Source organism: Eriocheir sinensis, chromosome 55 (assembly GCF_024679095.1).
Source record: "Eriocheir sinensis breed Jianghai 21 chromosome 55, ASM2467909v1, whole genome shotgun sequence".
NCBI classification, from domain to species: Eukaryota; Metazoa; Arthropoda; class Malacostraca; order Decapoda; family Varunidae; genus Eriocheir; species Eriocheir sinensis.
The window spans coordinates 3,388,308-3,404,309 of NC_066563.1; the positions used below are offsets into that span (position 1 = coordinate 3,388,308).

The window sequence follows — 16,002 nt, forward strand, 5'->3', positions numbered from 1 at the left end:
ACTCACACTACATCCTACTCGACCTCCACAACCTCCTCCTCGACCCACACAACATGTTCATCGACCTCCACAACCACCTCCTCAATTTTAGCGGAATCCAAAGAAAATCCAGTTCGCTTGAGGCAATATGGCGGTAAGATTTACAGATAAAGCCCGCTGAGGAGTCGCTTCCAAGTATATACATGCATGGTTACAGGTGTCGCGTCCTTCTTGCTGGCAGCAGCAGTGAAGTGAAAGAGGCAGCTCGAGTATATTTATGAGACCCGACACAGTGGATGTTTATCGTACCCTGAGATCACAGACTTTATAGCAGGTACGAAGGTGACACACACACACACACACACACACACACACACACACACACAGAGAGAGAGAGAGAGAGAGAGAGAGAGAGAGAGAGAGAGAGAGAGAGAGAGAGAGAGAGAGAGAGAGAGAGAGAGAGAGAGAGAGAGAGAGAGAGAGAGAGAGAGAGAGAGAGAGAGAATATTAACGAAAGATCATTTACTGACTTCAGCTGACCATAGCCACTACGCAATCAAGATGGAAGCTACACATCAAACAAATAAATGATAATCCACCAAAATCTACTAAATCTAGTAATTGGTGCAATTATCCTTAAATGTCCTCATCACAAGTCACGTGGAAGGAAACTTTGAGTCACTTTTCTTTTCCTTTTCCCCAGGCGGTGGTGGTGTTCTACGTGGCCCTGCTACTGGTTCTTGTTGGCGGGGGACTGAGGCGGAGGGCGGCACGGGCGGCCTCGACCTCCGGGCGGCGACACATCCTCACCTACTGCCCCGCCACACACACCGCCACGCCCGCCCTCGCCGACCACCACCCCCAACCCGACGCTTCAGCCACGCAGGTGTAAGGACAGGTAGTGCACGCCTCAACTTCAGATGGGAAAAAGTGAAGTAGAGGACGATGGCACTGCCATAGTGCGCGTGGGCCCTCACCTTCCTTGGTGGCCGAAAGACTTCTCAATCTTCACCCCTAAACAGGTGGTGCTCGCCTTAGCTGCAGGTGGGGAGAGGTGAAGCAGAGGATGAAGCCACCGCTAAAATGGACGACCTCACCACTATAATCATTCGGGCCGGTTCTTGCCTTCCTAAAAATAAAAATAAAATAAAAAAAGCTGCTATGATCAGTGTGGACGGGTCTTGACTTCCTTCGTTGGACACAGGACTTCATTCACTCCTTCCCGCTTAATCACCACCTCACTTCTCATTTACTGCAGGAGGGAAGGTAGGACAAAAAGAATTATGACGCAACTACAAGTGTGGACTGCCCTGGACTTCAATGGGCAGACATCGCCCGTCACCCCTTTACTTCACATTAAACCCCGGAGTGACATCGTTGCCTTCCCGCCACGGCCCTGCAAAGACTTTGATCTTGGCCTCACTCCACGCGCCTATGACTTGGCCTCGTGCCAGCCACATCAAAAAGCGGAATTTACTTTAATTCAGGCTGACGCATGGCCCAAGTCAGCGCCCAAGTCAACCTAGACGGCGACCGGCGGTGAAAAACGGGTGAGGCCGCCACCATCAGCACCATCACCTCCACCACCGCGTACATATCAATGTTCCAGTAGCTGTGTGTGTAGTGCCACGAGCCATGTCCCTTGTCCTCGCTTCCTGGTCGTGTGAGTGTGTGTGCGACTGGACGGTGTCGTGTTTCACATATCCTCAAGCGTGACGCGCTGAGCCTTGCGTTGTCAGGCTTAGGAAGTGGTTCTGTTTCCCGCAACGGCAGTCAGTAACCTTGTAGGACACTAAACACACGACGGTGCCAACACAATACCACACCATGCCTCTCTCTACGTCGAGTTAAGCCACTGTCAACGTGAGCCCCGTGAGCAGCACAAAATTACGTAATCGCCCACGCTGCGGCACGCTCTGACGCTGCCACTGTCTTCCTCGTGAGTGTCTCCAAAGGTTCTCGTACAGAGGTAGGGAATATTCGTTAAGTGTGTGCACCGTTTAACTTTTTACCCAAACCGAGGGAGAGCTGTCGAAAATAATACTGCTCTACAAAAATGAGATATTATTTGCATAAAGAATGATTCACAACCTTTATTTTGACAATAGTTAATTTCGTACGCAACTTCAGCTTTCTACCTGTTTTATTCTTACTATGAGTACTAACTGGAGTGGTGTGTACAAAATGGCCAATATACACATACATGCCCATCAGGAACGCCAGACAACGTAACTTTTTGTTAATAAGGGTTTCGTGGCCCCTGAATTACTTGAATACAGAGCGACGGGGACACCAGCAGACACGATATGAAGAGGCTTTGATTACTGTCTATTCCTCCTTCAGTGACGCTGCCGAGTTACCTAAGTGAAGACTGACAGCTTCGATAAAATAAATTTTCGAATATAAAACTACTGCCGATATGGATGGGTCACGTTCGTTTAACTTATTTGAGAAATATTCATTGGACGTTCAATCGTGTCGCTTTGAATGGATCTAAACCCCAAAAGAATGTTTGAAGCACTTCTCTTTTAATTGCCTCATTCAAACTCGAATCTTCTTCGGGCCTTGAATATAATTAATCACGAATTAATTCCGACAGATGTTTGAATTACTGCCAATCAGCGTGACGACTCATTCAAACTCAAACCATTACCGCCTAATATATATATATATATATATATATATATATATATATATATATATATATATATATATATATATATATATATATAGATATATATATATATATATATATATATATATATATATATATATATATATATATATATATATATATATATATAAAGAATAGAAAACCATGTCAACTGATGAGTTCAAATCAAAACATTAGGCTATACAATATTAAAACAAAAAAACGGAAGACAGAGTGGAGATTTAACGTGTATGAAAGGAGAGGAAAAGAGGGAATGTAAAAATAATCACGCGTACAAGTATACAAAGAAAAGTAAGTAACGTTATGAAAATTGAGAGTTACATTGGAATCGTGTAAAAAGAAAAAAAAAACATGCTGTTAAACTAAAAAAGTAAGACGATGATGTCAATGCTTACATACATGTCTAGGTAAAGCGGGAAGAAAAAAAGATCTGGTACACTGATGAACGATATTGTTTTTGTAAAAGTGAAAGTTATACCAATCCCCCCGAAATGACAGACCCAAAAATAAAAAGACGAATTTAAAGGAAAGGGTAGAACGAGAGGGAAAATCCAATAGTGGGAGGGTGGACGGAAGGGGAGTGGGGGCGGCGGGTCTCAGGTTGTTATGGTTAATTAGGTCATTAATCCATGTATCCTTTATTACACACTTATCAGCATGACGGTCGGGGATAAATAAATGTGTCTTGACCGAGCAGAAGGCCTTTAATATCTTCCTAACGAGAGAGAGAGAGAGAGAGAGAGAGAGAGAGAGAGAGAGAGAGAGAGAGAGAGAGAGAGAGAGAGAGAGAGAGAGAGAGTGATGAGGAGACCAGATGAGATGGACGAAACGCAAGATACTTTTAAATCAATTATTATATATGTACTTTTTTATCTTTACTATTAGAGGCGTGACAGAACTGCCGGTGAATTCAAAAGAGAAGAAGGAGGCATATCCAGGACTCAACTGAATATTTCTCCTTGGAAAAAAAAAAAAAAACTGAGCAAGACAGCGAGGGCGGAGTCGGGATGGTGTGGGATGGGATGGATTGCGGCGGGGCGGGGCGAGGCGGGGCGAGTCGGGGCGAGTGAGTGCGTGAGTGAACTTGTTTTACTCGCATCCAAGTTTAAATTAGGAAAGTTGAAGCGAAGGACCACAAGAGGGGAGGAAGGACTCTAGAGTGAACTTTGAATCGGTGAAGTACTGGAGCAAGGATTAACGCGGTGTATTTAGATGATCCCTAGTCGTGTTTGTGGCAGATGCTGACGGGGATGAAAAGACGAGGAAGGGAGCGAGAGGAAGGACGAAGGAGGAGAAGAGAGAAAGGAAGGGCAAGGAAGGAGAGGAACAGCTGCACACGACACCCAGAAAAAAAAAATAGAAAGCAACAGAAAAATCCTCTCCATTTCCGTTTCTTTTTGTCTTGTGCCTTAAAATATATGGGAATGAGCCTTTGGAAAATTAATTGATGCACAGATGCACATGACACTACTTCATTTTATTTATATGTGTGTGTGTGTGTGTGTGTGTGTGTGTGTGTGTGTGTGTGTGTGTTGCTGGAGTAACCGCACATAGCCTGTTCGCAATACCAGCTGGAGAGGAAGGACAATTTCCACAGCCGAGTCTCTGCTTCAGGCATCTCGGTGACGGGGCATTAATTTTGTCTACTGGTGAGGCGCAGCGCTTCCTCAACTCTTGCTTCATCTTTACCCCAACTTTTTCCAAAATTTTCCTCAACAAAGGTGAACAGAGCTAAAAGGAGACGACGGAAGGGAAGTCCACACGCAGCACTCCTTGGAATCACTCATGCACCATCTGTATTCTCCATCTACAAATCCATCTAACCTTCATTTGAAACTACAACAAAACAGCTTTATTTTGTTTCATTCCCCAACTAACTTATTAGTGAACGACAGTTTTATCACATTCATAGACTTAAGTTTGACTGATCCATTACTACGTGTCCTATTTTTTTTTCATTATAGGCACTTAACTAATACCAGCTTTGTCATTTTAACTTGCCCACTGAGGTACTTCAGTCAGGTCACCTCGCAGTTGACACCTAACGAACGCAAATTAAAGCGCATGATAATTGGTTCTATATAGGTGTGTAGATTTTTTTTCATTCTCAGCCTATGCAAATTAAAGAGCCGGTATTGCTATTTTGTGGTAAAAGGATCAAGACTGAACGTTAAAAATACACTCCCTGAAGCCTCCATGCAGCACCCCGCTCACCCTCTGTGTAACGCTGTGGGCGTGGAGAGAGGCCGTCCGCTACCCGCCTGGCCTGAGAGATTACTGGCCCCTCTAATTGTTCCCGGCTAACTTTTATTTCCCTTTATTGCCTACGGACCTTTTGTTGAACGTTATACCGCATGTCACATGTTCTGAAACCTTCACTCAATTTCCATCAGAATTTTTTTTTGTAGGTAAAGAAGACTGACGTAGGGATGAAAACCAAATATGAAAACAATGCCCTTACACGCTGTACAAATAAACATACTGAAAAACAACGGAGAGGTTAAACCAAAGAGAATAACCGGTGTTTGTTCCAAGGGTGTCTTGGGTCGGGATGTTGTTTTGTGTTCCTAAGTTGCCAGTAACCTTCGACACGTGTGCTCGTGATACAGTACGTGAAGGATAAAGATGACGTACACACACACACACACACACACACACAGACACACACACGACAACAACAACAAATATATAGACACACACACGCTTTTTAAGTAATAAGAAATTCCCTCAGTCTAATGTTTACTCTCTCTCTCTCTCTCTCTCTCTCTCTCTCTCTCTCTCTCTCTCTCTCTCTCTCTCTCTCTCTCCCCTGTCAAGAAGAGCACCTCTAAAAACAACCTTACACATAACTCGCCTTGGGTACTGAAATTCCTCCTTACTCTCACCTATGCTACAAACCATCCAACAAGAACAAAGGACGGACAAAGTAACACGACGCCCTCCACTTCGCGCAGCTATTCGGGGCAGGCAGGAAAACGGAGTAGTGTCCAGATGTAAAGGGAACTTGATCCAGGAGGTCCCACTCGACAGATCGCCTAAGAGGTCTGTTCCAGGATCTGTTCCAGCATCCTTTCTTTTCCTTCCCTTCCCTTCCATGCCTCTCGCTCTCTCCCTCATCGATCATTCTGTCATTCCCTCGCTCCTCCGCACCTTACTTCCTTCTCTTACTTCAGAAAAGCCTATCATGATGCTGCAAAGGTTTGGTTTTCGTGTTCTTTTTCTTCTCCTTTTATTTCCATTCTTCAACAACCATGCATATTTCATGTTTTTTTTTTCTAGTTTCATCATTTTCCACCTCTTCTTTCTTCCCAAACTTTAGAAGATGACTTGTGATCCTGGATTCGCATTTCATTATTTTTCTGCATCTTGATTCTTTGTCAACTAGTACTTTCCTCGTTGCTCTTTACAGTTTTCCGTTCTTCGTTATCCTTTCGTGTACCTACAGTTATATATTAGGTATTGTTTCTTCACCAAAACGTAGTTCATGTATACTGAACCACCATCACCACTGACTAAACTGAAGTCTCCCCTCATATTCTATGTGTGTGTGTGTGTGTGTGTGTGTGTGTGTGTGTGTGCGAGAGAGAGAGAGAGAGAGAGAGAGAGAGAGAGAGAGAGAGAGAGAGAGAGAGAGAGAGAGAGAGAGAGAGAGAGAGAGAGAACGAGCAATTTTGCAGTGAATCTGGAATGCGCCAAGTTTTCAGGCTGATTAGCAATTAGCGAGGGAAGGGAAAAAGGAATCTCTGGAAAACATCCAAAGTGTGTTCCAATATTAACCTTGGAATACTTCTCTCTCTTGTAACAGGTGGAGGAAGAAGAAAAGAAGAAGAACAAGAACAAGAAAACATAATGAAGATGAAAAGAAGAAGAAGGAAAAGAAGAATAAAACAGATAATGAAGAGGATGAAAAGAAGAAGAAGAAGAAGAAGAAGAAGAAGAAGAAGAAGAAGAAGAAGAAAACGGATAATGAAGATGAAAAGAAGAAGAAAACAGATAATGAAGAAGAAGAAGAAGAAGAAGAAGAAGGAGAAGAAGAAGAAGAAGAAGAAGATGAAAAGAAGAAGAAGAAAGAGATAGAAGAAGAAAAAGAAGATGGCGACAACTACTACTGATAATAATAATAATAATAATAATAATAATAATAATAATAATAATAATAATAATAATAATAATAATAATAATAATAATAATAATGACAATAAAAATAATAATAATAAAAATAATGATAATAATAAGGAGAAGAAGAGAAAGAAAATAATATATATATATATATATATATATATATATATATATATATATATATATATATATATATATATATATATATATATATATATATAAAAAGAAAGATGTGGTAATTTTCGTACCGTTCTCAAAACCACGGGTCGGCAGATATTTCAGCACCCCCAAGATAATATTTACTTTTCACAAGAGTTGGCCAGCCTTGATAACATTACGTCTTGCGCTCGAAGAAAAAGAGAGTGCAGAATATTTAGACAAACTTAACTTTTCGTACTGTGCTGAAAGCGATGCAAAGAACGAGGCATCAACTCACGGTCTATAAAAAAATAAAAATATATAAATGAAAACTCTATCCCTGTGCCTCCTTCTGAACCACTGCAGCAGCTGGGCGCGTGGACTCGACAGCGGTAAAGAGCGAGGAGGTCCAACCCATAGCCCATAAAAAAGTGAAAGAAAGAAAAATAAGTGAAAAATCTACCCTTATACCTCTTTCTGAATGACTGCAGCAGTTGGTCGCGTGGATGGCATAGCTTTAAGACTCATCAATGATATAAAACGGGGCAGCTTCACTCAGACCCCATTATAAAATAAAAGAAAGATAAGAAAATCTACCCTGTGCTCCTTCTGAAACCCTACAGCAGCTGGGCGCGTGCATGTCATCGTTTTAAGACTATGATGGTCAAGAACGGGGAAGCCCCATTCATAACCCATAAAAAAAATGAGAGATGGAAAAAAATGAAAAAATCTACCCCTGTGCTTCCTCCTGAACCACTGCAGCAGCGGGCGCGAGGATGGCATCGTTTTAATGGTCCAAAGAGGCAAAGAACAGGCACGCTCCTCCCCCCCTCCTCCTCTCGGCTGACAGAGCGCCGCGGCCTCATTAGGATGCAGATGACACAAGCCACCTGGCACTGTGCGGCGCTCCAGACGCGGAAATCAGATTCGTCTTGGAGGAGCGCCATCCGGGAAAGTATAATGGATGGCCCTGACACCCCTTTGTAATCGCTCACACGCCCTCAGGTTCGCACGCATGCACGCATGAACATACGCACGCACACATGCACGCACAATTAGTTAATATTATTATTATTATTATTATTATTATTATTATTATTATTAGTAGTAGTAGTAGTAGTAGTAGTAGTAGTAGTAGTAGTAGTATCATTATTACCTATTATTATTATCATTTTTATTATTATTATTACCATTATTATTATTATCATCATTATCACTTATTTTCAGCATGCACGAAACGTTTCGAGGAGGATATATGGAGGAGCAGCCAACTGAATACCTCTTGGCATATAACGAGACTGCCCACTTGAGTGACTTAAGTCACTTCAAGTGACTTCAGTGACTTCGTCAGATGCGTCATTGATTCTGAGGAACAGAGCAAAACACTTACTGTATGTGCGTGTAGGAATGTAAGATTTTTTCATGATGCAACAGAGTACTGGTTAATGCAATTTCTATTGCTAATATTTTTATATTAACTACTTATCTGCCTCCGTGGAGCAATGGTTAGCGTGATTACCTACGAGTTCGCTTGCCCGAGTTCGAATCCAGGCTAAGGCAATCAGCGTGCAGCTCAAGCTTTTCGTTTCCCAATTCGGGATGGTTGATAAATGGGTACCTGGGGGCACCCGAAGTAGGTAACCTGTGGCAATCCCGGACTTCACATTGGCCCGTGAAAGTATTAGTAACATTCACTAAGGAAACCAGAAATCTTGTCGTTCGGGAGGAATAATAAATGAAAATATTGATATAAGCAACACCGTCGCGATATCTTCTCATGAGTCCCGAGGCGACTAGACTTTGACACCCACAAATGAGGAGCAGAGGAACAGAGGCGCCCCAAGGAGCCTCCGCGAATATTGATCAAGGTGGACTTAGAGACGGGTGGTGGGGCCCTTCAGTCACCGCCGCCTGGGTGGGAGGGGCGCACATACCTCTACCCCCCTCCTGTGGGTCTTTACGCTACCCCACCTCTCCCTCTACCCCTCCCCTTCTTCCCTCATTATGGTCCTATTTAAGCAATTATCTCAAAGGTGCGGAAAATGTTTATGCTCTACGGCTGGGTCACATGACAGCGTGAAATTTCTCCCAGGAAAATATAATGTTCTGCGCCAAAACTTTAATAATGCGGCTTTATTTTGCTCCCTTATATACAAGAAATGAGAGGGAGAGAGAAAAAAATGGCAAGGTAATAATCGTCACGTTAGCAAAAAATAAATATTCACACACACACACACACACACACACACACACACACACACACACACACACACACACAAAATGATACAATGACAGTAGTGCTAATGATGATGACGACAACGCAAGAACACAACACACTCGCTCCTTAATTAACAACAACGCTTCTATTGTTCCTTTATACCTACCAATATTTGCTCCCATTCCTACTTCCCTCCCTTCCCGCCTATCTACGTCCCCCCCCCCCTCCCTATCTACCTAATATAAAAGCTACCTATTTAATTACCTACCTCATTCACCTCCATTGGTTCCATACATCATAACACCACTCACTGCCTTCTTGCTTCCTCCCTTTTCGTCTTCCCTTCCGTTTGCTTCATTTGCTTTCAACCTCCCTCCGCCTCTCCTTCCTTCACTCCTTCCATTCCTTCCTCTCACCCTCCCTCTCTTTCTGTTTCCTCCATTTGTTTCCATCGTCCATTCTCACCCTCCGCCTACTATCTACCTCCTCCTCCTCCTCCTCCTCCACTAGTTACATCTTCCTCCCTCCCCCCATCCCTCTCTTCATCTCTATTTCCTCCTTCACTCGCCTCCATTGCTTCCTCCCTTTCTGTATACCTTCTCTTCCTCTTCCTCCATTTGGTTCCAATGCTCCCTCACATCCCTTCCTCGCTTCTCTGCTTGCTGCCACCACTCCCCTTTCCTCCTCCACCTTCACCTCAATTACCGCCCTCCATTTCCCTTGTCATTGGATTAAACGCTCTAGGTGGTGCTACACGCAATTGACTGTGCCTTTAGGGTCGGAAACTGTCAATAGAGGATTCCATGCATACTTAGACCTCCCTTCGATTATTGAACCGGGTGACCTTGTAGAGCGGGGAACACTAAAGAATATTTCACCTTTTTTTTGGGGGGGAGAGAGAGAGAGAGAGAGAGAGAGAGAGAGAGAGAGAGAGAGAGAGAGAGAGAGAGAGAGAGAGAGAGAGAGAGAGAGAGAGAGAGAGAGGGGGGGAGAATGTGTCTACGAAAGAGCCAAGGGTCGCAAGCTTTCACTCGTTTATACAAGTTAAATGCGTGACCTCGTATCGCGGAAAAGATTTACTCGGCAGCACTTAAAGAGAATGAGAGATTGTGGGAAAGCTGAGAAAATGGATCAGACAAGAACTTTATTTCCATTCTCATATAAGATGTGAGGAACGAGATGCATATTTCTTAAGTTATTCTCCAAACTGACTGCGCATAATTTCGTTGCGACATGATCAGGTCTACAGTAGGGTACCTCTCTCCCGCTTTACCTAATCCTATGCCCCTATTGCAAGAGCTCAACGCAGTGGAAGTGGTTTGTTGATGTTGACACGGTGCCGTCCTTGAATGTGTGTGTGTGTGTGTGTGTGTGTGTGTGTGTGTGTGTGTGTGTGTGTTGATCTGCCGATTGGTTGGATATTTTGTAACGTTTATGGACGGAGAGAGGGATGAGCGGTTGGAAAAATAATATAGCGAGAGAGAGAGAGAGAGAGAGAGAGACGGACAAAGAATCCTCAGTTAATTGCTTCCTGATGTCAGACACACTCGAGGCATCACATGTAAGAGTGGCAAGACTTTTATGTTCTCGTCCTCTGAAGAAACATCTTGAAAGGGCAACACCAGCTCGTCCTTGGAGGCCACGAATAGCCGCAAAACAGGAAGCCCCGCACGTCTTCCTTGCGCGGCCTCGCCCTCGTGTATCCAGGATCAATTCATATTTGATATCCTTACATAAACTTTATAGGGGACGGAGAGTTTCTTTAATCCCTCCCTCCTCTTTCTCCTTCCTGATATCTCCCCTTCTTTCCTCTCCCTCCTTTACTATCTCCCTGCCACTTTCTATCTACTTCCTTTTCTCACCTTGATTTCTCAATTCGCTACCTCTCTTGCTCTATGCTCATCCTCCCTCCCTCCCATTTGCTCCTTGTACTATCTCCCTTCCACACTCCATCCTCCTTCATTCGCCATCCCTCTCCGCCGCCGCCTCACCGCTCCCGTCACGACCACAGCCTCGTCTTCCCTTTTCATCTCCTCGCCGCCAGAAACCATCATAGCCACACCTCGCACCCACAGCCACAGGTTCAGCATCAAAGCAATCACCACCGAACCTCTCTTTAGTAAAACACCACTGTTGCTTACGATTGACTTGCTCTTTTTTTTTCGCTGCCTTAAAAAGAAATGAAAATATGTCACGGGTATTTTTTTTTTGCTAAAACTTTCATGCTGACTTTAACTCTCGGTGCTTTTTTGTTAATCTTAAAAAAAAGGAGCAAAAAAATATCGAGTGTACTTAAATTTTATTCCTTCCTCTCCGTGAACTGAGTGAACGTCTTTTTTCAAACCTTCAAAAGTATATAAAAACATCGAAGGTGTTGATTTCTTCAGGGGGGGCGAGGGGAGGTCATCCATTTTACTTAACTGGGAAAGTAAGTTTCTTTTCCTTCTTTTATTTTCTTTTAAGCAAAAAAGATTTCAAGAAAATTACAGATCCTTGTTTTTTCGTTATTTTCCTCTCCTTGGGTTGGATCTACTAAATATTTTTTCCTTTCATTTTAAAATATCTGCACCTCGTTCAAACATTTTTTAATTCATGAGTACATAATTTCAACAGGAACACACACACACACACACACACACACACACACACACACACACACACACACACACACACACACACACATTCTTACTTCTCATTTTACATTATAAAGTCTCTCTATCCCGCTACACATGGACAGGTTTCATCCGTAACCTAAAGTCGAACCTTCGTTATCTCCGGGTCCCGTGCCACCCTTGCACTATCGTCATATCGCCCGGGCAACAACATCAATCCGTCTACGCCAGTCCCTCAGAGCAGGTCCGGGGAATGGGCGAGAAAAATATCAGAAGAAAATATATATAGTGGTCACAACGAGCAGAAAAACGTTAGATGAGGATGGCGGAAATGTTAGAGGAGAGAAGAAAACGCCACTCCAAACTCATTACCACACCTGCCGTCACCAGATGCCGAACACCATCACCATCACCCACACCACCGCTATGACCATCACCACCACCATCATACAGTCCGAGGTAAAAATATCTGATTTTGATTCTGATTCCATCATCACGAATACTCCCACCGTTACCACCGAGAACAACCCCCGGCTTTACTGCCAGAAAAAGGTTACAGGACAACTCGTAACCAAGTTAACTCGTACTCACGGTCAACTCGTAACCACGTAAACTCATTCCTCGGGCGGCTCGTAATCAAGTTAACTCGTACCCATGATCAATTTGTAACCAAGTTAACTCGTACTCACGGTTAACTTTTGCCTCGGTCAACTCTTAATCAAGTTAGCTCATAACATACAAGCTCCGAAGCCCAGTCACGCAGCATCTCCGCAATTACCCTCAAGACCAAAATGCATCAGATACAGAAAAAGCTGCAGCAGTCGTCGCCTCGTCGAGGACTGAGTCACTTCTTGCCCTCTGCAAAAATTATCCTCCACGGCGCTGAGTTCCCATGTATTACTGCTCTTCACCGACGGGCTCATAGGTTAGCCCGTGTCTCTTTACCTCAAAAGAGGCAAAATTAACAACAACCACCACCACCACTAACAAAACCACTAACAACAAAAACACCCAGCATCACAAAGTCGGATTCCAAAATTTTCATCAAGTCTTGCTTTACAGAATCACGGCGTTCCTTGCTCATGATCAGCTTTTAATACCGGCTCAAGATGCGGCCCGCACTGTTACTCGCGTCAGCTTTCCACGCCACTCTGGTCTTGCTGATCTGGCGCTATCGTTCCTCGCTTAATTAAACCTTCATTACGGCTAATTGGCCGGCAGGGTGGTGGTGGTTCTTGCGGCCGACTGGCTTAATGACACTACTGCATCAGGCTTATTGACTTGAGGGAAAATAAGATACGGATAAAAATGCTTTATCTCACGCCTTACCTAACCAAACCAAGCCTACGTCGTTTTGCACTACGCTATCAAGGAATATGAAATTTCCCAAAATAGCGATGTCCTCGCCGCACGCATGAACAAACTGTACTGTTTACTCTATTAAGCCTTCAAAAGTTAAGCTCGTAATGTATCATATCAAGTTTGATAACAAAATTCCAAAGCTGTGTGTGTGTGTGTGTGTGTGTGTCCCTGTTATTTTAAGGAAAAATACGATGGAATTATTAACAGAGAGATGTCCCGGCAACTCAAGGGTAAAAATCACGCACACAAAAAAAATTTATCGGAGTTTCAGTTATGAAATGGAATACATTCACTTGACGTGTGAATTGAGCGAGTGTGTATCTTGCTTCCCGCCATATGCAAATCTAGGGAATACATTGAAGTTCCCAGTTTTCAATCACATTCAACCTGTTGTGTATTATCATATATATTGGTTTTGGCGTCAACCTAGTTGGACAGCGGCAGACAACGGCCAAAATCAAATACTTCCTACACCATCAGGTTTTCAAACGGAGAGTAATTACTCCAACAAGATCAATTTAGGGATTTCTAGGCGGTGGTTGTGGTAGTAGGAAGTATATATGAACATGTCATGATAAAATATATATGAAAATTAAACTGAGAACTTTCCATCAAAAGTTGATATCATATAATGATACATACAAATAATAAAAATGGGTACTTCACCTCTGAAGGTTGCATGATATTAAATATACATACATTGCATCCGAGGCGGACGGCTTCTCCGGCTTGACGGCCAAGAAAATAATCCATGAGTCGAGGAGGGAGAGTAGGAACGCCAGGTATGTTCTCACTCACTCTCTCTCTCTCTCTCTCTCTCTCTCTCTCTCTCTCTCTCTCTCTCTCTCTCTCTCTCTCTCTCTCTCTCTCTCATTACGCCCCAGCCCCGGCACCCAGCTTTGGTCGTGCCTGAGGGCTCATTCCTTTCATTTAATTAAACCAAAAGTGGATGTAGGTCACTCAGGCCTCGAGAGCAAAGAGATTCTAGAGGAGAGGGGAAGGGAAAAGTTCCGGGAAAAGACGCATTACACAGGAGGGGAGGACTGAGTGCTGGTAAAACTCTTGATATTATTAAAGGACGATGCAGGAAAGCAAGGAGATCGACGGTGAAAGTGACAGAAGTGACGTAAAAATGGACGGATTTTTTTTTTTTTTTTTTTTTTTTTTTTTTTACAGCAAAGGAGACAGGTCAAGGGCACAAAAAACAACTGAACCACAACTCTAAATTCTGAGTAAGGATATACAACGATGCTGGAGGGACCTGTCTTTCCTGTCAGTGACGGGAAAGACAGACGGACAGGAGTAGACAGAAGACTATTTGAATCTCCATAGTGTGTAAGTTCAAAGAAAAGACGCTTACATATGGTGGGGAGAACTCAATGGTTATAAAAATCTCGATATTATGAAAGGGTGATGCTGGAGAACTTGAGGGATGGGCGATGCGGGACAGGAAGGAAAAGGAGATAGACCAGCTAAATCCTCATAAGGGACAGACCAATTACACACAAGGGGAGGACGCCATGCTTATAGAAGTCTTGGTTGTTAGGAATCTGGAGAGAGGTTATGAGGTACAGGAAAGACGGCAGGAGGTTGTTCAGCTGAAAATTCATTAAGTGTTAGTTCCAGCAAGTATTTTGACAGTGTTAAGGGCCATATTTTTAACATTTCTGGGCCTAAGCTCACATATCTAACAAGGCTTTCATAAGAGTTTGGACCATTTCCTTAAGTAGTTTTATGCCCCGGGTGGTAATTTGACCCTTCTGTACCATGAACCTAAAAACGCTTATTAGAACCAGATTGATATCCTTTTTAGGCTTAGGAAATAGTTGATGTGAGAGCCGAAAGCGTGTGACAATACCGACCGAAGACCTGCGTGATTTTGAAAGCTATTATAGGACTCATTTATCTATTTGTGAAGTAGTAACCTCTCTCTCTCTCTCTCTCTCTCTCTCTCTCTCTCTCTCTCTCTCTCTCTCTCTCTCTCTCTATGTATCTATCTCTAACTATCTATCTCTTACACAAATTTTTTTTTTTTTTAAACGTGAACACACACACACACACACACACACACACACACACTCACACAAGTGTACCCACTCCCACGCGTACTCTCTCTCTCTCTCTCTCTCTCTCTCTCTCTCTCTCTTTAACACACACACACACACACACACACACACACACACACACACACACACACACACACACACACAAAGTGAAGAGAAGATAAGATAAATCAAGCTGATATGAAACATTAAAAAATAAACAACTGACCACAAGAGCTGCCTACATGCATGAGCAAGAATATTAAAGCTGCTGCGCCAGTCTTTAAAGAAAGAAAAAAGAAGTAAGCTATAAAAGTATACCACTAAACTTCACAATGGCAACGAAAATCAAGCAGTAAATCAGCAGTAAATCAGTGGAGTAAGTAGGACATCACCTACCGAAACGGGCGCAAGCTACTCCCGGTGAAGTATATATGGGAAGCGAGGAGGGTGCTGAAGCCCTCCAAAGACCCTTCCCATGCCCTCACTATCCGTTTCCCTATTGTCTCATTAACACCAGGGAGTAGTTCAACATGCTCTCTAAAGACAAATCCTCTCTCTTTCCACGCCACACTATATTCACACAACATACACACCTTTTCCCAAAATTTAAAATTCAAAATGGCGCTATTTCACAATGCCTCGGAGTCCCAGCCTGGGGACGGGGCCATGTCCTTTAATATAAAAAATAAATAAATAAATAAATAAAATAAAAACGACGCCAGCAATTCTATCAGCCGACCTTGAGTGATAACGGTGTGTCCCTCATGAGGAAAGTGTAGAGAAGAGGGAAAGGGGGAGGGGAAAGGAAGGGGAGAAGGAGAAGGAGGAGGAGGAGGAGGAGGCGGTGGAGGAGGA

The 16,002-nt window shown here is 43.3% G+C and overlaps 1 protein-coding gene across 2 annotated transcripts in view; it reads left to right on the forward strand.

Moving 5' to 3' along the window:
* LOC126983901 (uncharacterized) overlaps nucleotides 1–2,721 on the forward strand; it is a 32,903-nt gene extending 30,182 nt beyond the window's left edge. For both annotated transcript variants that reach the window (XM_050837092.1, XM_050837093.1), the window contains exon 4: nucleotides 683–2,721. In XM_050837092.1, the coding sequence (XP_050693049.1) occupies nucleotides 683–871 (189 nt within the window). In that variant the 3' untranslated portion in view covers nucleotides 872–2,721. The remainder of the gene's footprint in view (nucleotides 1–682) is intronic.
* The last annotated feature ends 13,281 nt before the right edge of the window (nucleotides 2,722–16,002 follow it).